This window comes from Microcaecilia unicolor, chromosome 8 (genome assembly GCF_901765095.1).
Source record: "Microcaecilia unicolor chromosome 8, aMicUni1.1, whole genome shotgun sequence".
NCBI lineage: Eukaryota > Metazoa > Chordata > Amphibia > Gymnophiona > Siphonopidae > Microcaecilia > Microcaecilia unicolor.
The window spans coordinates 158,880,977-158,908,582 of record NC_044038.1 but is presented as its reverse complement, the minus strand read 5'-3'; the positions used below and the strand labels follow the sequence as shown (position 1 = coordinate 158,908,582).

Here is a 27,606-nt window from a genome sequence, read left to right as displayed (position 1 = left end):
GACAAAGAGGCGTCCGTCGTGACGACAATCCACTCCGGGGTCACCAGAGGCATTCCCGCAGACAACTTGTCTGTCTGCATCCACCAGCTCAGCGCCTTGCGCACTGCTGGGTCCAAGGGAAGGCGCACAGCATAATCCTCCGACATCGGAGTCCAGCGCTGCAGCAGAGATTGTTGTAGTGGTCTCATATGAGCCCTGGCCCAGGGCACTACTTCCATCGTGGCCGTCATAGAGCCCATAAGCTGCACATAGTCCCAAGCCCGAAGAGGAGAGGCTACTAGGAACTGGTCCACCTGAGCCTGAAGCTTGACAATCCGATTGTCTGGCAGGAACACTCTGCCCACTTGGGTGTCGAATCGAACTCCCAGATACTCCAGGGACTGAGTCGGGCGCAGCTGGCTTTTCTCCCAGTTGATGATCCATCCCAGGGAGCTCAAAAGAGCAACTACCCGGTCCACAGCTTTGCCGCACTCTGCATAAGAGGGGGCTCGGATCAACCAGTCGTCCAGATAAGGATGGACTTGTACTCCTTCCTTTCGCAGGAAGGCCGCGATGACCACCATTACTTTGGAAAAGGTCCGCGGAGCAGTAGCCAACCCGAACGGGAGGGCTCTGAACTGGAAGTGTCGGCCCAGGACTGCAAAACGCAGAAAGCGTTGATTAGGAGGCCAGATGGGAATATGCAAGTACGCTTCCTTGATGTCCAAGGATGCCAGGTACTCCCCTGCCTTCACTGCCGCTATAACAGAGCGGAGAGTCTCCATGCGAAAGTGCCGCACTTTCAAGGCCCGATTGACCCCTTTGAGGTCGAGGATAGGCCGGACAGAACCTCCATTCTTTGGTACCACAAAGTAAATGGAGTAACGCCCCTTGCCAAGCTGACTTTCTGGCACCGGAACGACCGCACCCAGGCGGATCAGATTGTCCAAAGTCTGCTGCACTGCCACAGCTTTGACCGGAGACTTGCAGGGAGAGAGTACAAACCCGTCTCTTAAGGGTCGGCAGAACTCTAGCTTGTAGCCGTCTCTGATGACTTCCAGCACCCAAGCGTCTGAAGTTATTGTGGTCCACTCGCCCAGAAACGAGGACAGCCGTCCTCCAATCTGCACTGGGGCGTGGACCAAGGCCCCGTCATTGGGCACGAGACCCTGGGGGAGGACCGGAGGGAGCACCTCCGGGACGGCGGTCTCTGCGAAAGGAATGCTGCTTGGGGGAGAAATTCCTCTTAAAGGAAGAGGGGGCAGAGGAACCCGACCTGCCCGGGCGGTACCGACGGGCTTCCTTAAACCGTCCTCTGGAGGTACCGGGACGAGTACTAGCCCGAGCCCTGACCTCTGGTAACTTCTTGCCCTTAGACGTGCCGAGATCGGTCACAATTTTGTCCAGCTCGACCCCAAAGAGCAGCTTGCCTTTAAAAGGCAATCTAGCCAGGCGGGATTTAGAGGCGTGGTCAGCAGACCAATGTTTCAGCCAAAGCCACCGCCGCGCAGAGATTGTCTGAGCCATGCCTTTAGCTGAGGCCCTCAAGACATCATACAGCAAGTCTGCCAAATAGGCTAAGCCCGATTCCAGGGCCGGCCAATCAGCCCTCAAGGAATGATCCGAGGGGGAAGCCCGCTGCACCATAGTCAGGCACGCCCTGGCCACATAGGAGCCGCAAACTGAGGCCTGCAAACTTAAAGCAGCCGCCTCAAAGGACGACCTTAAGGCTGCCTCCAATCTTCTGTCTTGGGCGTCCTTTAGGGCCGTGCCACCTTCCACCGGCAACGCCGTTTTCTTAGTCACCGCAGTGATTAAAGAATCCACGGTAGGCCACAGATAGGCCTCACGTTCACTTTCAGTCAAAGGATAGAGGCGGGACATAGCCCTAGCCACTTTAAGGCTCGCTTCAGGGACATCCCATTGAGCCGAAATTAAGGTGTGCATGGCATCATGCACGTGGAAGGTTCTAGGCGGGCGCTTCGTCCCCAGCATAATGGCAGAGCCAACAGGGGCTGAGGGAGAGACGTCCTCCGGAGAGGAAATCTTCAAAGTGTCCATGGCCTGTAGCAACAGATTGGGCAAATCCTCTGAGCTAAAAAGCCGCGCTGCAGAGGGGTCATCCGCTCCATCCGAGCGGGGATCCGTCTCCTCCAAGGAATCCACAAAGGACCGTTGGGAGAACTCAGATACGCTGCCCTCATCTACATCGGAGGAGACAAAGTCCTCCAAGGCCTGGGAATCAACCCGAGGGCGTTTACCTCTGGGAACCTCAACCTCTTTACCAGACGAGGGAGCAGGGGCAGCGTTTTGCATAAGGAAGGCCTGATGCAGCAGCAAAACAAACTCGGGGGAGAAACCCCCCAGACTGTGCACTTCCGCAGCCTGGGCTACAGCCCTAGACGCACCCTCAACCGGCGCTCGCAAGAGCGGGGGAGAGACATGCTGCGCATCCAAAATGGCGTCCGGCGCGACACTCCGCGAAGGAGCCGCGCGGGAAGAACGGCGCTTAACTTTAGCCGCTTTTGTGCCGTCGCCCAAATTAAGGGCGTTCATGGCATTAATGTCTCCAACCTCAAGGGCGGCCCAAGAAGAAGCCGTCCGAGCCGCGTGGCCGGCCAAGATGGCGGAGGCGAGGAGCGGGGGATGGGCGTTTATGGCGGGAAAAACCGCCACGCCGGAGGAAGGACCGGGACATTCATCGGTCACGAAACTGTCACCCAACAAGGGCGAATCAGGCTTTAAGACCCCCGCATCCCCTCTAGAAGCGCTCAAGCGATCCGGGGAGCGACTCTTTGCGCCCTCGCCCTCCGACGCCATATGCCACGAGGAGAATAATCGGGGAACCCCCTGCCCGCTATAAAAAGGTAAAAATTACCTGCTTGCCGCTCCGAGCTGTAACGACCTGGTGTCCCAGTGAGTAGCTGCAATAAACGTTTAAATAAACGTCGAAATAAACGCCTTTAAGGACGTTCAAAATTTTTTTTTTTTTTTTTAACGGAGCCAGCGGGAGGGGGGAGAAAAGGAGGGACCTGGCACCACCAGGTTTGCACTTGCTCAAAAGAGCCCTCAACCCCAGGCACTCAACAAAACCTAAGAATTAGGCTTGGAGGCCTAGCCAGAGCTGCTGCTGTGTGTGACCACCACCTGCTGAGATAGAGAACATACTGAGGAGTTTCCGGCAGCACATGACCACATATAGGGAGGCAAAAGGATTGCTCTCTATCTCCACCTGCTGGTAGATGGACACAACCCACCAGTCTATGGATTGATCAGCTTGATGATATGGAAAGAGATTTTTAGATTTTGCTTTAAAATCCTCTGGGGCCGACGTGGCGTCACCCACTTGTGAGAATATCAGCCTGCTTGTCTTTGGAGAATAGCCTGTGACATTGCAGCTATTATGCTGGCCATATGAAATCTTTTCTCCACAAGGATTGAAGCATTAGTAGAGCTGTGTTTCCACTGTTTTGTTTATCGTCAGTCAGATTATGCACATATTTACAGAATAGTGCTTAAACAGAACTGTAGCATTTATGTGCACACATACGTACATAATCACGTCATGCTATTGAATTACCCTTCCTGTCTAGCTCCTATGAAATGGCTAAGCAAATGTGATAAGAGAAATACTTACCTTTGCTACATTGATTCCAGCTGGAACCTTGTAGGGAACATATTTTCTATAGATATGACCCACTCTGGAGCAGGGAATGTCCTCCATCTTCCCCCCACACATCCACACCTGAAAGACAAGGGAAAACATTTTCTAGCTTGACAGAATTTACATTTATGTTATATTAAAACCTTTAGGGACTCTTATCAAGCTATGCTAGCGGTTCCTGCACAGCTTGATAAAAGAGGCCCTTAGAGATTACAAATGGAAGCCATAGTTCTAGAAGGTCATTTTATTCTTCTTTGGAACAGGTGTAAATTTGTACAAGACCATTTCAAGTTTCAAGTTCATTTTTCATTTAATATACCGTGCCATAGGTACATATCATCTGAGCAGTGTACAGTCTGATAATTATAAAGATGAGAAAGGAATGTGACAGAGAATTTGGGTAGGGGGGGGGGGGGGGGGAGAGGCATAGGATAGCTAGTAAAGAGTGAGGGAAAGAGGGATATATTAAAGAGAAAAAAATGCAGCTAGCTGTTATTGAACACTGAGACACGCACTATGCAGCCCGAACTGATAAATGAGCTGGAATATTAAGTGGGTTCTTGGCCAAATGCATACTGAAACAAGAATGTCTTTAGACCTGTTTTAAATCTATAGCGATCACGCTCTAAAGTGCGCTACTGAGGATCATTATGGGAGTCTATTACATAAAAGTCATTAGGTGTCTTTATTGCCCTTATAAAACAGGCTTACTTTAGCAGTAGGGATGTGCAGTGGTAGTTCACACTTGGTTCTTTAGTGTGCGCTAGCTTGATTTAATGTGTATTACATTAGGCCAATTCTATAAATGTCGCTGAAAATTTGTTCTCAATGCTATTATAGAAAAGGCACTTTGGGATAAACACCCATTACAGCAGAACATTGAGCGCCAAATTCAGAACTCAACTTTGGGAGTGAGGACTTAAGCAAGCTGACACCTGGTGTAAATCCTGGCACGCAAATTGAGCATGGATCCCTTATTCTTTAACACTGCGCACATCTTTTGTGAATGCCTTGACCCCTCCTCCCATGGCCATGCCCCCCTTTTGAGTTCAGCATGGTCAAATTTAGGCACCCATTGTTACAGAATAGCGTGTAGCCAGATTGGTGCCAGAATCATAATTAGTGCCAAGTGTTTGTTAGCTCCAATAATCAAATCATCAAAGTGAATGCTACATACCTGTAGAAGGTATTCTCCGAGGACAGCAGGCTGATTGTTCTCACAAATGGGTGACGTCCACGGCAGCCCCTCCGATCGGAGATCTTCCTAGCAACAGAGTTTGCTAGTTCTCGCGCGCGCCTGCGATGCGCGCATGCGCGGCCGTCTTCCTGCCCGAAATCGCTCATGTTCGCTAGTCCCTTACCAAGCAAAAACAAGACAAGGGAAGACACAATTCCAAAGGGGAGGTGGGCGGGTAGGTGAGAACAATCAGCCTGCTGTCCTCGGAGAATACCTTCTACAGGTATGTAGCATTCGCTTTCTCCGAGGACAAGCAGGCTGCTTGTTCTCACAAATGGGGTATCCCTAGCCCCCAGGCTCACTCAAAACAACAAACATGGTCAATTGGGCCTCGCAACGGCGAGGACATAACTGAGATTGACCTAAACTTTTCCAACTAACTGAGAGTGCAGCCTGGAACAGAATAAAAATGGGCCTAGGGGGGTGGAGTTGGATTCTAAACCCCAAACAGATTCTGCAGCACCGACTGCCCGAACCGACTGTCGCGTCGGGAATCCTGCTGAAGGCAGTAGTGAGATCTGAATGTGTGGACAGATGACCACGTCGCAGCCTTGCAAATCTCTTCAATAGTGGCTGACTTCAAGTGGGCCACTGACGCTGCCATGGCTCGCACACTGTGAGCTGTGACATGACCCTCGAGAGTCAGCCCAGCCTGGGCGTAAGTGAAGGAAATGCAGTCTGCTAGCCAATTTGAAATGGTGCGTTTCCCCACAGCCACTCCCCTCCTGTTGGGATCAAAAGAAACAAAAAGTTGGGCGGACTGTCTGTGTGGGCTTGTCCGCTCCAGATAGAAGGCCAATGCTCTTTTGCAGTCCAATGTGTGCAGTTGACGTTCAGCAGGGTGGGTATGAGGACGGGGGAAGAATGTTGGCAAGACAATTGACTGGTTCAGATGGAACTCCGACACCACCTTCGGCAAGAACTTAGGGTGAGTGCGGAGGACTACTCTGTTATGATGAAATTTGGTATAGGGCGCATGAGCTACCAAGGCTTGCAGCTCACTGACTCTGCGAGCTGAAGTAACTGCCACCAAGAAAATGACCTTCCAGGTCAAGTACTTCAGATGACAGGAATCCAGTGGCTCAAAAGGAGGTTTCATCAGCTGGGTGAGAACGACATTGAGATCCCATGACACTGTAGGAGGTTTGACTGGGGGCTTCGACAAAAGCAAACCTCTCATGAAGCGAACAACTAAAGGCTGTCCCGAGATCGGCTTACCTTCCACATGGTAATGGTATGCACTAATCGCACTAAGATGAACCCTTACAGAGTTGGTTTTAAGACCAGACTCCGATAAATGTAGAAGGTATTCAAGCAGGGTCTGTGTAGGACAAGAACGAGGATCTAAGGCCTTGCCATCACACCACACAGCAAACCGTCGCCAGAGGAAAAAATAACTCCTCTTGGTAGAATCTTTCCTGGAAGCAAGCAAGACTCGGAAGACACCCTCTGAAAGACCCAAGGAGGCGAAGTCTACGCTCCCAACATCCAGGCTGTGAGGGCCAGAGACCGAAGGTTGGGATGGAGGAGCGCCCCTCGTTCTGTGTGATGAGGGTCGGAAAGCAGTCCAATCTCCACGGTTCTTCGGAAGACAATTCCAGAAGAAGAGGGAACCAGATCTGACGAGGCCATAAGTACATAAGTACATAAGTAGTGCCATACTGGGAAAGACCAAAGGTCCATCTAGCCCAGCATCCTGTCACCGACAGTGGCCAATCCAGGTCAAGGGCACCTGGCACGCTCCCCAAACGTAAAAACATTCCAGACAAGTTATACCTAAAAATGCGGAATTTTTCCAAGTCCATTTAATAGCGGTCTATGGACTTGTCCTTTAGGAATCTATCTAACCCCTTTTTAAACTCCGTCAAGCTAACCGCCCGTACCACGTTCTCCGGCAACGAATTCCAGAGTCTAATTACACGTTGGGTGAAGAAAAATTTTCTCCGATTCGTTTTAAATTTACCACACTGTAGCTTCAACTCATGCCCTCTAGTCCTAGTATTTTTGGATAGCGTGAACAGTCGCTTCACATCCACCCGATCCATTCCACTCATTATTTTATACACTTCTATCATATCTCCCCTCAGCCGTCTCTTCTCCAAGCTGAAAAGCCCTAGCCTTCTCAGCCTCTCTTCATAGGAGCAATCAGAATAATGGTTCCCCTGTCTTGCCTGAGTTTCAGCAAAGTCCTCCCTATCAAAGGAATGGGAGGATACGCGTACAGGAGACCTTCTCCACAAAACAGAAGGAAAGCATCCGACGCTAGTCTGCCGTGGGCCTGCAGCCTGGAACAGAACTGAGGGACCTTGTGATTGGTCTGAGTGGCAAAGAGGTCCACCAAGGGAGTGCCCCACACTTGGAAGATCTCTTGAACCACTCTGGAACTGAGCGACCACTCGTGCGGTTGCATGATCCTGCTCAATCTGTCGGCCAGACTGTTGTTTACACCTGCCAGATACGTGGCCTGGAGCCACATGCCGAACCGGCGTGCCCAGTGCCACAAGCTGACGGCTTCCTGACACAGGGGGCGAGATCCGGTGCCCCCCTGCTTGTTGATGTAATACATAGTAACCTGGTTGTCTGTCTGAATTTGGATAATTTGATGGGACAGCCGATCTCTGAAAGCCTTCAGAGCGTTCCATACTGCTCGCAACTCCAGGAGGTTGATCTGTAGACCTTGTTCCTGGACGGACCAAGTCCCCTGGGTGTGGAGCCCATCGACATGCGCTCCCCACCCCAGGAGTGGCGCGTCCGTGGTCAGCACTTTTTGCGGCTGAGGAATCTGGAAGGGACGTCCCAGGGTCAAATTGGATCAAATTGTCCACCAATGAAGGGAGAGGAGAAACCTCGTGGACAGACGGACCACGTCCTCTAGGCTCCCAGCAGCTTGGCACTAGTGAGAGGCTAGGGTCCATTGAGCAGATCTCATAAAAAGGCGGGCCATGGGAGTCACGTGAACCGTGGAGGCCATGTGGCCGAGCAATCTCAACATCTGCCGAGCTGTGATCTGCTGCGACGCCCGCACCGAGGAGACAAGGGTCAGCAGATTGTCGGCCCTGGTCTCTGGGAGGTAGGCACGGGCCATCTGGGAATCCAGCAGAGCTCCTATGAATTCGAGTTTCTGAACTGGAAGAAGGTGGGACTTTGGATAAATTATCACAAACCCTAGCAGCTCCAGGAGTCGAATAATCACCTGCATGGACTGCTGAGCTCCTGCCTCGGAGGTGTTCTTTACCAGCCAATCGTCGAGGTAAGGGAACACATGCACTCCCAGCCTGCGCAGAGAAGCCGCTACTATGGCTAAGCATTTGGTGAATACCATGGGCGCGTAGGCGAGCCCAAAGGGTAGCACACAGTACAGAAAATGCCGTGTTTCCAGACGAAATCGAAGATACTGCCTGTGAGCTGGCAGAATCGGGATGTGCGTATAGGCATCCTTTAAGTCCAGAGAGCATAGCCAATCGTCCTGTTAAATCATGGGAAGAAGGGTGCCCAGGGAAAGCATCCTGAACTTTTCCTTGACCAGATATCTGTTCAGGGCCCTTAGGTCTAGGATGGGACGCATCCCCCCTGTTTTCTTTTCCACAAGGAAGTACCTGGAATAGAATCCCAGCCCTTCTTGCCCCGGTGGCACGGGCTCGACCGCATTGGCGCTGAAAAAGGGCGGAGAGTTCCTCTGCAAGTACCTGCCTGTGCTGGAAGCTGAAGGATTGAGCTCCCGGTGGGCAATTTGGAGGCATTGAGGTCAAATTCAGAGAGTACCCTAGCCGGACTATTTTGAGAACCCACTGATCGGAGGTTACAAGAGGCCACCTTTGGTGAAAAAATGTTAACCTCCCCCCGACCGGTAGGCCGTCCGGCACAGGCACAGGCACTGGAACGTCGGCTATGCTCTGCAGGAGCCAGTCAAAAGCCCGCCCCTGACTTTTGCTGGGGAGCCGCAGGGGCCTGAGGCGCGAGTTGCTGACGAGAGCGAGGGTGCTGGGGTTTAGCCTGAGCAGCAGGCTGGCGGGAAGGAGGATTGTACCTATGCTTGCCGGAAGAATAGGGAACCGTCCTCCTTCCCCCATAAAAACGTCTACCCAAAGAGGTAGAGGCTGAAGGCGGCCGGCGGGAGAACTTGTCGAAAGCGGTATCCCGCTGGTGGAGCTGTTCAACCAGCTGTTCGACCTTGTCCCCCAAAACATTGTCCCCCCGGCAAGGGGCATCCGCAATCCGCTGCTGGATTCGATTTTCCAGGTCGGAGGCACGCAGCCATGAGAGCCTGCGCATCACCACACCCTGCGCAGCGGCCCTGGATGCAACATCAAAAGAGTCAAAGACCCCCCTGGCCAGGAATTTCCTACACGCCTTCAGCTGCCTGACCACCTGCTGAAAAGGCTTGGCCTGCTCAGAAGGGAGCTTGTCGACCAAGTCCGCCAACTGTCGCACATTGTTCCGCATGTGTATGCTCGTGTAGAGCTGGTAGGACTGAATCTTGGCGATGAGCATTGCAGAATGGTAGGCCTTCCGCCCAAAAGAGTCCAAGGTTCTAGAGTCTTTGCCCGGGGGCGCCGAAGCATACTCTCTAGAGCTCTTGGCCTTCTTGAGGGCCAGATCCACCACACCAGAGTCCTGTGGCAACTGAGTCCGCATCAACTCCGGGTCCCCATGGATCCGATATTGAGATTCGATCTTCTTGGGGATGTGGGGCGTAGTTAAAGGTTTCGCCCAGTTCGCCAGCAACGTCTTTTTGAAGACATGATGCATGGGTACTGTGGACGATTCTTTAGGTGGCGAAGGATAGTCCAAGAGCTCCAGCATCTCAGCTCTTGGCTCATCCTCCGTGACCACGGGAAAGGGAATTGCCATAGACATTTCCCGGACAAAGGCCGCGAAAGAGAGACTCTCCGGGTGAGAAAGCTGTCTTTCAGGCGAGGGAGTAGGATCAGAAGGAAGACCGTCAGACTCCTTGTCAGAGAAATATCTGACGTCTTCCTCTGCTTCCCACGAGGCCTCCTCATCAGTATCGGACACCAGCTGGTGGACTTCGGTCCGAAGCTGCGCCCGCCTCGACTCTGTGGAAACACGGCCACGGTGGGAGCGTCGAGAAGAGGACTCCTGAGGCGGGGGCGACGGAGCTCCCTCCATTGACGTCGCCGGGGAGCCCTCCTGGGAGGCTGCTGGCACCGGCACCGCAAGCGGTACCGGGGCGGGCGCCCTCACCGCAGACGAGGGCCCAGCCATCGCCTCACTCGACGGCACCGGTGGCGCAAGCACCCCCGGTACCGGAGAAGGGCGAAACAGCTCTTCCAGGATCCCCGGAAGGACGGCCCTGAGGCTCTCGTTCAGAGAGGCAGTGGAGAAAGGCGGTGGGGCCGGTACCAGCGTCGAGCTGCGAATCTGTTCCGGAGATGGAGGCAGTACCGGGCTGTCCACAGGGGAACGCATCAACACCTCCTGAATGGAGGATGAGCGGTCCTCCCGATGTCGACGCTTGGGTGCCGGTGGTACCGGCGACCCAGAGCTCTCGGTACCACGCTTGGAGGTGCCTTCGCACGATGCACAGCATCGGTACCCCCCGGTACCGAAGAGGAAGACGTCGAATCCAAACGCTTCCTCGGGTCCGGGTCCAAAGAGGGTCGATCCCGGGGGGGCTGTACCGCGGGAGTCCTCGAGACAGGCGGAGACCTGCTCATGGGCTCACCGCCACCAGCAGGGGAATGGACAGCCCTCACCTGCACTCCAGACATCGAAGCACCCTCCGACGACATCCTCAGGAGGAACGATCCCGGTCTCGTAGCTGCACCTGACGATGACCTCGATACCGAAGGCCTCGATGTCGATACCGATGGACGCGGTACCGAAGTCGATGCTGGGTGCGGTACCGAAGGCTCCGATGCCAAGGACCGCGGGACTGAGGATGTCGACGCGCCGGATGAAGCCCCGAACAAACTGTTCCACTGGGCCAATCTTGCCGCCTGAGTTCTCCTCTTCAAAAGAAGACAGAGATTACAGGCCTGAGGACGGTGCCCAGCCCCCAGACACTGAAGGCAAGAAGCGTGCCTATCAGTGAGAGAGATTATCCGGCAGCACTGGGTGCACGGTTTGAAGCCGCTGGAAGGCTTCGATGACATGGGTGGAAAAATCTCGCTGGCAAAATCGAAGTCCGCGATGGTGAAAAAAGGGGCACCAAAAGCTCACCAAAAAACGAACGAGCGGCGAAAAAAGCCGCAATCGACCATGAAAGAAAACTTACGGGCCAACACTAGTAGACAAAGGAAAAAGTTAGAAATTTTAGCGAAAAAACCGCGAATCGCGAGGGATCTCCAAGGGGCACGGAGCAACCGAAAAAACAGCCGTCCCGAGCCGCGGAAAAAAGGAGACTAGCGAACACGAGCGATTTCGGGCGGGAAGACGGCCACACATGCGCACATCGTGGGCGCGCGCGAGAACTAGCAAACTGTTGCTAGGAAGATCTCCGATCGGAGGGGCTGCCGTGGACGTCACCCATTTGTGAGAACAAGCAGCCTGCTTGTCCTCGGAGAAAGTCCATTAACTAATTATTTTGGGCACCAATCTGGGATCTGCACCCAATTTTGGGGAGACCTTTATAAAATCTGGGGGTTAGTGCACATTAAAAACTTCTAATATGTTTAAAAAAAGGTCTATAGAAATGAGTATGTGAAATGAACCAAAAAAGGTCAGAAAATTGGGAACAAAAGCAAAATATACCAAAAACAAACTAACCATGTTTGCCCTGTGTACACCTCTACTTACCAGCTCAAAAACTGGGTGGCCCAAGCTCAGAGGACATCACTGCCTAACCCTGGGTGCACAAACAGCAGCCCTAAAGCTACCTTTCTAAATTTTAGGAGGCTAGATTTAAACTGAATTTTAGCCACAGTGTAGCTGGTACTTTATGTCTGAAGCAGAGTTTAACAGCTGACTTAAATGAAGTCCACTGGTACAAACGTACCTGTGTGCATAATTAGGGAAACTTTCAGTCCAGGGAATTTATTCAGCTAACTACTATGTTACCTGGGCAAATTCCTTTGAAAACTGTCTTAATACTGCTTCCGCTCCATCTACATCCTTTCAGAAGCACCAAAGAAAGATAAACTAAATTTATATCTCAGGCACATTGCCTGTAAATCTCACTCTTTGGGGCATTCCACTTTTGGCATCCGTTTAGGAGGACCCACCAGGGGATGGTATATGAAACTGTTGGATTATTTGTAGTAAATAATTAGCAGATTTTAGTACACACAGCTTCAGCTTTAGAAATGTTAATTTCTTTCTTCATCTCTCTCTCATTCACCCCTGAATAATTCACTGCTGAGTCACTTTAAAGTTGAAGTAACAAAACATCTGTTTACTCACAGTTTGTAGTTAGATTATAATCAGACAGGCTTATATATACATATTACTATACATTTGTATTATCAGCTCCTTCCATGTGCTTAGATGGTAATGGATGCTCACACCACCATAGATCCTCTCAGGTTAGGAGAGATCATGAGCTCCATGTGCTCCATGTGCTGCATGTGCTGCATCTATCCCCCACAGGAAGTTGCATAGCAGTGTGACCTCTCTAAGTAATTCACATCAGAGGTCACAGAGTAATCACAGAGAAATAATAGGTGACAGGCAATGCATGTAAAATACAATTACATTCCAACAAACCCCTTCTCATGCATAACTGTCATGCAATTATTTATTCATACAAAGTCCAAGCTTTATACGCAGATTCACAAAATGTTCTCTGGGTAACGGTTTGGTCATGATGTCAGCTGTCATCTCACTGGTGTGACAATAGTGTAGACTGATGACCCCTTCTTTTGCCAACTCTCGCACGTTGTGGTATTTCGTTGCGATGTGCTTGGTGCGTGACTGAACCTTGTCATTCTGTGACAGTCGGATGCAGCTCTGATTATCTTCCATTATCTGGATTGGTCTCTGTTCAGCTATTCCGAAATCCAGCAAAAGTTTTTCAATCCACATCAGTTCTCTGCACGCTTCCGATACAGCCACATATTCAGCTTCTGTAGAAGACAGACTCACAATACTTTGTTTATGACTGGCCCATGAAATTTGTACATTTCCATACATAACACATATCCACTTGTGGATTTATAATTAGAATGATCCCCTGCCCAATCTGAATCACAGTAACATATTAGTTTTGGATTACTATTGGCTGAAATCTTTAATTTACAATCAATGGTACCCTTTAAATACCTTACCATCCTTTTAACTGCAGTCCAATCTGATTTGGTAGGTGAGCTGACTCTTCTGCTCAAAATTCCTACTGCATTTGCTATATCAGCCCTGTATGTGGTAGCTAGATATAAAAGCTTACCTATGGCTGATCTATATTGGATGTTATCTGGTAAAGGTTCTCTTACTGTTTCATCCTTCAGAAAATCAGTGATCATGGGAGTGCTTACAACTTGGGCATCTTGCATACCTAAACTTTCAATAAGCTCATTTATTTTCTGCTTCTGGCTTAGAAGATAAGAACCATCATTTTGTTTCTCAATTTCTATACCAAGATAGTATGACACATTTCCAAGTTCTTTTATCTCAACATTGAGGTTTAAATATTTTACAATGTCCTTGTACTCTTGCTCACTTTTGCTTGCAATGAGCAGATCATCAACAAAAGCTAAAATGTATGCATATTGTCCATTTGTGCACCTAGTGTACAAACATTTATCTGCTTCACCTTGCTTAAATCCTAAATTTGTCAATATTTCATGCAATTTATCATTCCAACATTTTGCACTTTGCTTTAATCCATAAAGACCTTTGTTTAATTTACACACTAGCTGTCTTTGTTTTGTATTTATGAAACCTGTTGGTTGTTCCATGTACAAGTCTTCAGTTATTTCTCCATGAAGAAACGCTGTTTTCACATCAATGTGGTTGACTTGCATGCCTTTTGAGACTGCAATGCTCAGAAGTGTTCTGATTGTCGTGTGTTTCACTACAGGTGCAAACACTTCATCAAAATCTTCTCCATATTCTTGAAGATATCCCTTTGCCACTAATCTGGCTTTATACCTTTCCACTTTTCCTTGTGCATTCCTTTTTAACTTGAATACCCATTTGCATCCTATAGCTTTCTTGCCAGGAGGTAATTTTGTAAGAATCCAAGTATTATTTTTATCCAATGCATCAATTTCTTCTTGTGCAGCTTTATGCCATTCAGCAGCTTCTTCTGCTGGCATTTTCTCAATCTCATCCCATGTTAAGGGCTCTTGAGCTTCTGCTGACTTTGTTAGGTAAGACAGTCTTGGGGGTGGAACACCTTTGTTTTCCCTGGATGAGCGTCTGACAACAGGTTGGTCTGACCTTTCCGCATCCTCTAAATCTGAGAGTTCTTCTCCAATTGATTCCCCTTCTCCAACTGTACTGTCTTCTGCGATGATCCTTTCTGTGTCTGCTTCCTCTGCCTGTTCCTCGTTAGATACAGATGAGTTGCTTTCAGACATCTGCCTTGGTATGGCATTTATATACACTGGCATGTCTATTATGGTTCTAGTTTCATATTCTGGATGATAAGGCTCATCTGGGATAATCCAGCCTTTATCAACCCTTTTGTTTTCATCAAAATATGTAACATGTCTTATGCCAACAATGCCAGTTTTCAGATTCAAAATTCTATATCCTTTGTGTCCTGGAGCATAGCCAACTAAAATGCCCCTTTCTGTTGTGGAATCCAGCTTATGCCTTCTTTGCTTTGGTTCATGAGCATATGCTGTACTTCCAAATGTTCTTATGTGTGACAGGTTTGGCTTCCTACCATGCCATGTCTCATGTGGTGTGCGCTCAGCGCCTTTAGTTGGCATTCTGTTTTGTAGGTACACTGCTGTGAGAATGGCTTCCCCCCATAGTCTTTTAGGGAGATTGCTATCTGACAGCATACATCTGGTCATTTCCACAAGTGACCTAAATTTTCTCTCTGCAACAGAATTTTGCTCTGGTGTATAAGCTACTGTTGTGATATGTTGAATGCCTTCTTGTTCTAGAAATGTGCGCATGCTTTGTGAAGTGAACTCACCACCATTGTCGGTCTGAAGAACCTTTGGTTTTCTTTCAAATTTGTTGCTCACCATGGCTACGTATTTCTTCAGCATGTCTGTGACTTGACTTTTTTCTTTCAGCAAATAGGCCACACAGTATCTAGAGAAATCATCCAAGAATATCAGCACAAATCTGTTATTTCCCAATGATGGGATATTAAACGGTCCACATAAGTCACTGTGTATTAAGTCCAGCACTTTATTACTCCTATTTCCTGTGTATGCAGGAAATGAGGGTCTTACACCTTTTTGAGTAACACAGTCTATGCATTTCTCCATATTACCAGCATCTGCACTTATCTGAATGCCGGTGGCTAGTTGCTTACTGTAAAGATCCTGGATCACCTTAGAATCACGATGTCCCAGGCGGCGATGCCAGATTTCCAGACTACATTTACCATCATTCTTCCTTACTTGCGCCATATGTGAGGCTTCACCTGAAATGTTCAGCTTATAAACATCATTATGCATAAAAGCTTCAGCATACACTTCATCATTTTTAGAGATTGTGCACTTACTGTTTTCAAAATGAATCACAAATCCTTTCTTATCTAATGTAGATACACTAAGCATATTGCAAACTGCTTGGGGAATATACAAGACATCACTTACAGGAATTTCTTTAACTTCATTAGACACTTTGCATTTTAAGAATCCAATACCTTTTGCTTGGATCTTAGCAGTCCCTGCGTTTGCAGTTTTAAGAATACCTTCTTCTGGACACATTTCCTGAAAGAAATCTTTAGAATTGGTTAAATGGCATGTGCTCCCCGAATCCAAAATCCAAGTACTTTCATTTGAATTATTATTTACCATAGTCAAAGATTTTTCTGCCATTAGAAAGCCCTTGTATTTATCTTTGTCCTTCATACATTTCCTGGTTTGAAAATTCTTTAGTTCCATTGGCTTAGGTGAGCTAGAGGGAGTGTTTTGTGTTTCCTTACACCATTTAGATACATGTCCCTCCTTTCCACATGAGTAGCAAATCAGCTTGCCCTTGGGTGGAGTTTTCCCATAGCTCCGCCTTCCTCTGTTCTTTGCCAAGAAATTTGTTTCATTTCTCTCTGACTGACTTTGAGAACACATCTCCTCAGAATCATTTATTATGCATTCCTGCCTTAGTTTTGATGTTGTCTGTTCAAAAGATTGCCCTTCAATGGCCTCATTTACAGACCTAAAAACATCAAACTTCTTTGATAGTGAGGTAAAAAGAAATGCTCTTTTCAATGCATCACACATGGGAATTCCAGAAAGTTCTAACTTTTGAAATGAAGACATAAGATGCATAATGTGATCATTACATTTACTTTTATCCCTTAATTTGGTTTCATTCAACTCTGCCAACCAAATTGGTTGCTGCTTTGCATATGTAGTTGCATACATAGTTCTCAGTTTATATAAAATGTCCTTTGGTGTATCTTTTCCCTCCACTAATATGGCTTGTTTCTCTGAGAGAGCTTCCAAAAGCATGCACTTCACATAATAGTTTGCATTGTCCCATTCAGCCATATTTTCAGCTGTTCTGTCTTGGTCTAAGCATATATTTAATCCTTTTGCTCGAAGGAGACATATGAATCTTAATTCCCACTTCTGATAATTAAACTCAGTTAATCTAGGCACCTTGAGAGAATAGAAAAATGGTGAATTTCTTCCCTCAGCCATTTTCTTAGCCTTCTGTCTGCTGTGTGGGGGGAGAGAGAGACAGACTGAATCTTTCCTTTAAAACTTAAGAGAAAAATGTGGCCTTTTTTTCTGCCTGGTAATATTTCTCTTCTTTTTCAATTCCTGGACCCTGGGCCCATAACCCTTTTGTTGGATTATTTGTAGTAAATAATTAGCAGATTTTAGTACACACAGCTTCAGCTTTAGAAATGTTAATTTCTTTCTTCATCTCTCTCTCATTCACCCCTGAATAATTCACTGCTGAGTCACTTTAAAGTTGAAGTAACAAAACATCTGTTTACTCACAGTTTGTAGTTAGATTATAATCAGACAGGCTTATATATACATATTACTATACATTTGTATTATCAGCTCCTTCCATGTGCTTAGATGGTAATGGATGCTCACACCACCATAGATCCTCTCAGGTTAGGAGAGATCATGAGCTCCATGTGCTCCATGTGCTGCATGTGCTGCATCTATCCCCCACAGGAAGTTGCATAGCAGTGTGACCTCTCTAAGTAATTCACATCAGAGGTCACAGAGTAATCACAGAGAAATAATAGGTGACAGGCAATGCATGTAAAATACAATTACATTCCAACAGAAACAATGATTAAATCTGAAACTACATTTTGATTCTAGAATTCCTGAACAGCTTGAAAGGATTATAGAAAGCATTTCTTTTTGGAATTAAGAACTATGTTTAATTGAATTCTCTATTCATTGCAACACAAAAAGACAACAAGGTAAAAAAAGCCTCTTAGACTCCTAGGAAACTGTAACAAGTATAACATGCTTGATGGCACAAGTTTGTCCAATCACAGGGCTAAAATGCAAAACACAACCACATGCCCTTTCCATGGCTTTTAGGTTCAAGCAGACTTGAATTCTACTAACTACATTTTTTTTAATTTACGTAAATACTAAATGGAAGTGCATTATTGCTTTCCTGTTCTTAGAGCAGTGTTTTAAGTAGAGTTGTACCGAATAGTATATTTTACTATTCAGCCGAATACAAATAATGAAAAACAGTGGCCAAGCCAGGTCACAAGAAACCGGCAGAAACCCAAATAATGGCAACATTCCATGAGTAGAGCTGCAAGATGGGCAAACATAGGCGGGTTGGATGAGCAGCTGACTGTGACAGCTGGTTCATGGTTTGGCACCCCAAACTAGCTGTCAGGAATGCCGGTGGCGTGGCTGCACTTACTGCTTCCTCTTGAAGTGACAGTAAGAGCAGCTGTATCACTGGCAGTCTGGTAGTACAGTCACACACCTAATGTCACAGCTCCTCTGCCTCCACCCCCACTGCCATCCTTCCTCCCAGTTCCGATCACCCTTTCCCTCCCCCATCTTCCTAGTCTGAGCATAATTTTCCACCAATATGATGCCCCCTACCCCCAAGTCTAATCCCCCAATCTCATGAGACCCCCCCCGTCTGATCTAACTCCCCCAAAACTGATACCTGATAAGTCCCCTACTGAAATCCTATTGCCACCCACGTTTCCAAGGAAACCCTTCTTTCAACCACTCCTGGGACTTACCTGGAGATGAACTGTGCCAGTCCAGTGGGCTAGGACAACAGTGGTCCCCTTCTGCTCTGTTTGGCTCTGGTTGCATATATGGGGGCGATGACCTCTAACAGTAATCTTGTGGTACTATCTCTAGAGATAAGCCTAGCATTATTACAGCAGGATCGCCACTAGGGAATCACTGTTGCCATGTTTGCACCTGGAGCTGGACAGAACAGGAGCAGAGGGGATCAATCCCAGCCTGGCCCACCAGGGATCACCTCCAACAAAGTCCTGGGGATGCTCGATGGTCCAGGGGTTTGGATTCCAGGAGGGGGATCAAATGAGGGAACTGGCTCAGGAAAATGAAAGCGGGGTGTGGAGACCAGGTAGTGCTTTCATGGGGTCTATATTTTGTAAGGTTTACAGCTAGGGTTGCGTTGCAAGGCTGGCCAGATAATGCAGACCCGAGTTATCTGCTGAGGCATGCATTGCGATAGCCAAGTAGTAAAGATTTATCCTGTGTGGTAAATTAATGGCAGATGCTGGGCATGCCTATTGCATTTACTGCATGGGCTTTGGGCTTACCATGCATTACTTTTTGCTGTTAATGCATGATAAGTGCATAACCTAATCACACTTTAGTAAAAGAGCTCCTTAGAGATGCCAGATTGTCAGTGATTGGCCCATTCAAATATAGTCACAAAGCAGTACAACAGTCAGCATCTATGCAAGACTCCTCATGCTGGGGATATTTTACTAACAGCACACACCGATGGTCTTAATGTGTGTTATTTGCCAAAAAAACATTTTATACGATAGACCCTTTGGCAGATAATATTGAACACACACTGCGATGAAGCTACAATGTAGTAAATTTAAAACGAATTGGAGAAAAGTTTTCTTCACTCAACGTGTAATTAAACTCTGGAATTCGTTGCCAGAGAATGTGGTAAAGGCGGTTAGCTTTGCGGAGTTTAAAGAAGGTTTGGACGGCTTCCTAAAGAAAAAGTCCATAGACCGTTATTAAATGGACTTGGGGAAAATCCACTATTTCTGGGATAAGCAGTATAAAATGTTTTGTACATTTAGATCTTGTTAGGTATTTGTGACCTGGATTGGCCACTGTTGGAAACAGGATGCTGGGCTTGATGGACCTTTGGTCTTTCCCAGTAATTACTATAGAATGTACTCTCTCTTCTATCTGAGTTCCTTTTGTGCATCTCTGCACATCAGACAACAAGCTTTCACCATCTGTCTTGATCAGACACAATGGCTTCCATCTCCTCTCAGGTAGTGCCTCCATTGCATATATCTCTCTTGAGTGTGCTTCTCCAGGTTAGTTTTTGACTTCCTCTTCTTCTTGATATACCAGCAGGTCTCCATTTTAGAGGCACTTTTTTTTTGGAAGATAATGGTCTTGCATATATAAAATGTGTCCTATCAACCAAACTGTGGGGCCCTTTCACAGAGCAGTGGTAAGCTCAATGCAGGCTTACCTCTCGCTCTTTTGGGATAGCGGTAGTCCTGCCCTGAGCGGAAAAAGAAAACCCCCGGAATGGCTTGTGCGGTGGTAACCCAGCGTTAATCGATCATTGCCGCATGCTGCCCCGTTACCGTCAGGTTAGAGCAGGAGCCCTTATCATCACCTCAATGGGAGGCAGTAAGGGCTCCCCGTCACATGGCTATGCGGTAAGAGTTCTCTTACCACATGGCCATGTGCACCTGGGGCCTTTTTACCCGCTGCGGTAAAAAAGGCCCTGGCGTGTGGGAAAAACATCTCCACCCGCCAGCGCAGGGCCTTTTTCCCGCAGTTTGGTAAAAGGACCCCTGTGTTCAGTAACAAGATCCTGTAATCTTCTGGAGTTGCTTTTCCTCAGTATTTCATTGTTTTTGATGTGATCTCAGTAAGTCACACTTAAGATTGTTCTCAAACAGGCATCACTGGTGAAATACATCCAGTTTTCTCCTATCTTGGTTGATATCTTCCAGGTTTCGCTGGTGTACAATGTAGTTGGTAAGATAATGGAGTGGTACAGGCACAATTGTGTTTTGATACAGATTGATTTTGGTAACCATAATGAATGCAATTAATGAATGCTATTGCTGCCTTTCCAGTTCTACAATTCACATCTGCCTTGATGTCACCATTGTTTGACAACATACTACCAAGACAGAAAATCATTCTAACATCTTCAACTGGTTTCTAACCAATAATTTAGAACGTACCAAGTGTTATCTAACTCGATTACATCATCTCCTTGGAAACCTGAATGTGGAGTGCCTCAGGGATCGCCGCTTTCCCCAACTCTCTTCAATCACTATCCAATCATGGCCTCAACCCATACATCTACGCTGATGATGTCACGATATATATCCCATTTAAAAATGATTTAACAGAAATCACAAATAAAATCAATCATAACTTCCAAATAATGAACTTGTGTGCAGATGCATTCCAATTAAAGCTTAATGCAGAAAAGACACAATGTCTTATTCTTTCATCGCAATATAACAAGATCAATTATACTAATATAAATACTCCAATCCACATTCTCCCTATTTCAGATACCTTGAAACTCCTGGGAGTCACAATTGATCGAAATCTTACTCTAGAAAACCACGCGAAAAATGTTACAAAGAAAATGTTCCATGCAATGTGGAAACTTAAAAGAGTAAAACCTTTCTTCCTAAGGGAGGTATTTCGTAATCTGGTGCAATCAATGGTGTTAAGCCATTTGGACTATTGCAATTCCATCTATGCCGGATGTAAAGCACAAATTATTAAGAAACTTCAAACAGGCCAAAATACTGCAGCCAGACTTATATTTGGAAAAGCGAAATACAAAAGCGCCAAACCCAACAGAGAAAAATTACACTGGCTCCCACTAAAAGATCGAATTACATTCAAAATCTGTACCCTGGTTCATAAGATTGTTCATGACAATACCCCGTTATATATGTCAGACCTCACAGATTTACCAGCAAGGAATACAAAAAGTTCATCACACACATTCTTGAACCTCCATTACCCCAATTGTAAATGACGCAACTTTGGAATGCACTACTGAATGCCATAAAACAACGCCCGACATGGCAACCTTCCGGAAATTACTAAAGACTAACCTGTTCAAAGCAACTTATCAAAAGGATCCTCCATAAAGTCCTGACATCAAATCTTTACCAGAATAAGTTTACACTGAACTATTTTCAATTGGTTACTTTAAGTATACTGCCATTATTGAATGTTATTCATTACCCTTGATCTCAAATACATAAAATGAATTATATATATCTGTTTTCTTCTAATTTATTTTATATTTCTGTATTTTAATTGTAATAATATTCTGTACTTCTCATTCCAGAAATGGCGATTGCCACTATGGTGTATTGTAAACGACATTGAGACTGCAAAGAGGTGGGAAAATGTGGGATACAAATGCAGAAAATAAATAAATAAATTAGTTTTCTGGGCTACTAGTTCCAAACTAAAAAATCTGTTTTTTTTTTCATTATTTATTATCAATCCTACTTTTCCTGCAGTCTCTTCTAATCTAGCTGTTACGGTTTGTAAGCCTTCTCTAGACTCCCCAAATAAGGCTATATCATCAGCAAAATCCAGATCTGTAAGTCAGTCCAGTTTCTGCCATTGGATACTGATGTTTGATGTGTTTGTTGTTTCATGCATGACAATATCACCAGAAGGCACAGGAAAGGTGACATCTTCTTTAGATAACATGTGCTAAAGCGATCATTAGTTCACAACTTGAAAAAAAAAACTAATTGAAAGATGTCTTAAATACTACTATGTTAGAAATGGGTTTAGCACTACTTTAAAACATGCTAAGCCCATTTCCTAATGTGGTTTAGTAAAAGGGCCCCTGAAAGGGTTGCAATATCTGAGGTCTTCTTTAGGATGAGAAAATATTTTGAAGTAGAATCCCCAATCTCTCTCTTGTATTAAAAAATGTGTTATTGCACTGGCCTGCAATATAAGATGGACTTCTTTCTAAAGAAGTTGGGTAAGGGACTGTGGAAGATGAGACCAACTGAGACTTCTTTTGGGGGAATAGATGAAAACCTAGGTGATATCTCAGCATCTTGATCTGATGATGGATGTTGAACATCCCGGTATGTGTTATTTAATGCTATTCCATGAAAAAAAAAATGAAAATGAAACTGACCCTCAACAGGTAGGGCAGGATGTGGGTTGGAAAAGAGACTGGCCTGATCTGGATGGTTCAGTCAAAAGGATAAAGTTTGCTTAAATTAAATGGGAGCAGTCTATTTTGTTTGTCCTCTTTCTTTCTGGTAAGACTAGAGTAAGACCGGCATGCTTGTTAAGCTTTCTTATGAATGGAAGGCAGCTGTGTTTTTTTTTTTTGTTAAAAGGAAAAGCTTCTTTAATTCTGGAGTGTGCTCATTTCTCTAGAGGATGATTTAGGTTCTGATGCTGCTGCAGAAATATTGCAGAATAGAACAACTGTCTTTGATAGTGTTAACTGTTCCTTTAACCTTTTCACCAAAAAGGTTATCTCCACTGCAGCGTGTCTGTGTCAACTTAGTATGCATTATCTTCTCTAAGCCTTGAAGCCTATAGCCAGGTGAGGCAGTGGGCTCCAATTGCTGATGCTGAAATTCTAGAGAAGGAATCAAAGACATCATAAACTGAATGAATCAAGTGGGTTCTGCACTCATCTGCTTCAAATAAAATGGTGGTCCTCCAAGGGGATGGAACTTGATCGGCAGCTGTGAGAAGAACTGAATCATTTGCTTACTGATATGGATAGCGGCTGGCAGGCAAAATGTGTCAGGGTAAGGCAGTTGCAGATAAAGCAGGGGTAATCTGCTGAGGCATCCTGCTCTAACTCCCTCTAATGACGTCCTCCAAGATGGCCGGGCTTGACCGGGAACCACAGGAAGAACTCAGCTACTTGCTGAAATACTAGAGGCCTTTCTCAGTACTTGGTTAGCCTGGTGAAGCCTGCTAGTCCAGTCAGAGCACTGCATTCTTCATATCATCATCATCATTTTCAACTTCCATCACTGCATATAATTCAGATGGCATCTTCTAATAATTTAATTTCAATATGTATATTCTGCCCTTTCACCCCATAAGGCACACAGAGACAAGTTTTTAAGTGGTTTTGAAATTGAGTATAATTTACTTCAGATTTCATCTCCAGGGGAAGCCTGTTCCAAAAGATAGAAACCACGCCACTAAAAGACTGACATATAGTAACCCTTTGATAATATTCTGTTCCAGGTAAAGAAAAATTAGGTGCATGGTTCAAACACAATGACCCAGAAAGAACATATCTAACAAATCACTCTTTCAAATACACAGGACCACTAACTTGAAGGGCCCAAAAAGCCAGGCACAGTGGTTTAAATAACATAAACTCACCCTGAAATTTTACAAATGGCTCTTAGAACTGCATGTACAAATTTGGCTGTGCACCCAATTTGCGCATGCAATTTAATTGAACGAGTCAATTAGCGCCAAAAATTATCAGCACTAATTGGCATTAATTGAAATTTTCACGTGCATTTTTAGTTGCGGGGATCCACGCATAAATTTTATGCGTGGCTCTGGCTCCAAAAAGGTGACATTCCTATAATTTATGTGCATAGTTAAAGAAAAAGGGGGATCCACGCGTAATTTAGACATGAGGATTTATACCAGAATTTACTTGGTATAAATCCTCACGTCTAAACTTAGGCATTAAGGACTATCATGCCTAAAAATTTAGCGACAAAATGAAATTCACTTAAGTGTACTTAATTTAGAATAAGCCTATATTTCTGCAAGGTTTATAGAACACGCTGAATGTCAGTCCTCTCAACTAAATTTAGTTGTGGTCATTTATGGCAAGTAAAAAGATGTTTTGCTGAATCCAGAAGAGGCCTGAACCTTGTACTTAAGGTGCAACTTCTTAGAGACTGGTTGAACAATTACTCAAGTTTGTCACTTATGCATTTTTGACCATGAATCAAACTACAGACTAGGACTGCCACTGTGGAAGTCTGAAGACATCAGTTCTAGGTTCAGTACTCTGGTGAAATAAAAGAGGTGTTTCATAAGAGAAGGATTTCTTATAGGTGGAGACAAGGGATCTCAAGGAATTCCTGTATAAAAGTCCTCTGTTTCTTGGGATAAGACCTCTAGTATGTAGTGGGGATGTGCATTCTCTTTCAGACCAGTCTAGGAATGTACAAGGTGTAAAGGAGGAGGTGGTAAGTAGTGGGCCTCCTGCAACTCAAAATTTGAGGTGGAAAGAAGAACATAACTAGATCTTGAAGACTGAGACTCTCTCTGCACAGGCATTAAAAGCATTGTGGATTGAGAGGCCTATAGCTTAGTGGATCTTGACAATGCAGCCTTGGAATATCTTTGCAATAGCCCTTGACAAAGTTATTTAACATTTATTTATTTTTGCAAACATGAATGCGATTGCTCAAGCAAGAGTAAGAAGACTGATGAGGACAGATCCATCACAGTAATCAAAACCAGAGATGAGGTTAGTAGCATTCTCATCAATTACTGAGTTGATAAAGTATCTGCTAAAGTAGAGGTGTGCTGAGCAGGAAGTGATAATGCATAATCATACACTCTCATAGGCAATGAAGAGGATCTGTATGCCAGCTGTATATTGGAGTTGCTGTGCAGAAGAACTGGGTATGCATATTGTTGAGCCAAGGTAGTTTTGCACTAGATTGTGTCAGAATTCCAATTGCATTGGAATTACCATTCATCTTATGGACAGTAAATGGTACAGAAGCAGTTTCCAGTTCCTTGCATTTTGGTCATTTCTACTGAGAGCCATGCAGTTTATCAAGTTCTCCCTGCTCAGACTTGTGCAACTCCTTTGAAGACATCTGTGCTTTACATCGAGAGGTCTCAGATGAGACTGGTGAAAACTTTGCACTACCTGAGGGAAAAAGGAGTGAGCATCAGTAGAGGAGGATCTTCTGGGCTGCACAATCAACCAATCCTCGTGTAAAAGATTTTAACTTTTGCATCAAGAGCTTCTTCTACACTACTAGCCGTTAAGCCCGTTAAAATGGGCGAGTATTGGTATGGGGGTTTTCCAGGGCCCTCCCACCTCGCCGCTGCAGGGCCCCCTGCTCTCCCTCCTTCCTTGCCAGCTCCAAGGCCCCCTGCCCTCCCTCCCAGTTCCAAGGCCCCATTCCCTCCCAGCTCCAAAGGCCCCCTCCATTCCTTCCCCCTATCCCAGCTCCAAGGACCCCCCTCCGTCCCTCCCTTCCAGCCAGCTCGAAGGCCCCCTTCTGTCCCTCCCTCCCAGCTCCAAGGCCCCCCTCCTTCCCTGCCAGCTGCAAGGCCCTCTGTCCATCCCTCCCACCTCCAAGGGCCCTCTGTCCCCCCCTCCCAGCTCCAAGGCCCCAATCCCTCCCCCCCCCCAGCTCCAAGGCCCCCTGCCCTCCCTCTCAGTTCCAAGGCCCCATTCCCTCCCAGCTCCAAAGGCCCCCCTCCGTTCCTTCCCCCCATCCCAGCTCCAAGGGCCCCCCTCCGTCCCTCCCCAGCTCCAAGGCCCCCTGCCTGCCCTCCCAGTTCCAAGGCCCCATGCCCTCCCAGCTCTAAGTGCCCCCCTCTGTCCCTCCCTCCCAGCCAGCTCGAAGGCCCCCTTCTAGCCCTCCCTCCCAGCTGCAAGGCCCCCCTCCTTCCCTGCCAGCTGCAAGGCCCTCTGTCCCTCCCTCCCAGCTCCAAGGGCCCTCTGTCCCTCCCCCTTCCAGCTCCAAGGGCCCTCTGTCCCTCTCCCTCCCAGCTCCAAGGCCCCCCTCCTTCTGATACCTCCCATATCCAGCATTTCTCCTGCCCTCCCCTCCCTCCTCCCCCTGAGGTCGCCGCTACCGGTCCCCCCCCACCCCGGAGTCACCGCCGCAGCCCCCTTCCACCCGGCCCGGGCCCTCTCTTTGCTATTGAACTTACATCGCCGAAAACGCAGCAGGGCAGATCTGCTAAGCTGCTGTCGGCCTTCCTTCTCTGCCTGTGTCCCGCCCTCGTGTGACGTAACGTCGGCGAGGGCGGGACACAGGCAGGGAAGGAAGGCAGATGGGAGCTCAGCTGATCTGCCCTGCTGCGTTTTCGGCGATGTAAGTTGAATAGCGAAGAGAGGGCCCGGGCCAGGTGGAGGGGGGGCGGCAGCGGCGACCTCAGGGGGGGAGCGGTTCCCTCCCATTCGTGCAGTTTCCCTCTCTGTCCCGCCCTCGTCATCACGTATTGACGCGGGAGCGGGACAGAGAGGGAAGTCTCTACTGCGCATTTGCAGGTGAGGACAGTCAAGTGCATTTTATATGTTTGATATTCTAGGAGTCCGTTAAGGTGGTTCCTCCAGGACTGTAACAACAATGTTCAGAGCCCAGACAAATGACATGTGTCCGTGTGTCATACCTGACAATCTTTCTTAAGCAGGTTGGGCAGGGCTTGAAGCCTGGTTTGCCCTGCACTATGGTCCCATGATGACTGAGGGACAAGATTAATCAAAAGAAACTAAGAGAAATTAAAGAAAGAAAAAAAAAGACTAATGACACAAAATGCTGCCTAAATAACAGAAGAGGAAAACACTTCAAAAATATCAGATGAGTTTTCTTTCATGTCTATTTGGCAGCAAGGAAAACGCAAAACTGAGGAGACTGCTGCATGCAGAAAACACTGCACATGCTTAGAACTTCATTCATTCATATTTGCTTCACTGCCTCTATCCAATTACATACGGTGGTACAACATAAAACAAAACAGTTATACAATATTTAAAATTAATTTCAATATCCTTAATTTATGCTAGTTCTGAGTTCTGGGAGATCTGTTCTGTTGCAGTGACATCAGATGATGTCACCCATTTGTGTACCCGATTCAATTCTGCTTGTTGACAAAGATACTCTTATCATATTTGGAAAATAATTTACTAAGGGCCTCTTTTACTGCAGTAAGTAAAAGGCAAAAAAAGGAAAGGACTGTGCAGTAAGTGCACACTTGCCACACAGCTCCCACACTAACCCAGCGGTAAAAACAAAACAAATTCCTGTTGCGCAAGAAATGGTGTGTGCTGGGGGTGGCACTATCGCCAACTCCTGTGGAAGTCCAGCGGTAGTGCCGGATTGGCACATGATGCCGCGGTACCTCTACTGCAATGTTGTAAAAGGAGAGTTTTCACAGGAACTCGCTCAGGTAACTAAGCAGTTAGGTAAATTCCCCAGGCAGAAAACTGGGCAGGACTACATTACAGGAGGGAAAATACAAAAGCAGGTTTAAATTCCTTTTATAAATCAGTTTTCGTATCCATGGGTAGGTTGTAAACTCCTCATGCAACTTTAATATTGCTCCCAGTATAGACTTTTGAGCTCAAGAGAAAAATATCTTAAATTTTCAGTACTAAAGGCATTTATGTTAGCAACCCCCCCCCCCCCCCAAAAAAAAAAACCCCTTTCAACTGGTTAGAAAATGAACTATGGTACTAGAAA

At 46.5% G+C, this 27,606-nt stretch overlaps 1 protein-coding gene across 1 annotated transcript in view; it reads right to left on the bottom strand.

The window, feature by feature from the left end:
- GALNT10 (polypeptide N-acetylgalactosaminyltransferase 10) overlaps positions 1–27,606 on the bottom strand; it is a 293,160-nt gene that overhangs the window by 49,845 nt on the left and 215,709 nt on the right. Inside the window, exon 8 of the mRNA XM_030211003.1 lies at positions 3,617–3,724. Coding sequence (XP_030066863.1) covers positions 3,617–3,724 — 108 coding nt within the window. The remainder of the gene's footprint in view (positions 1–3,616; positions 3,725–27,606) is intronic.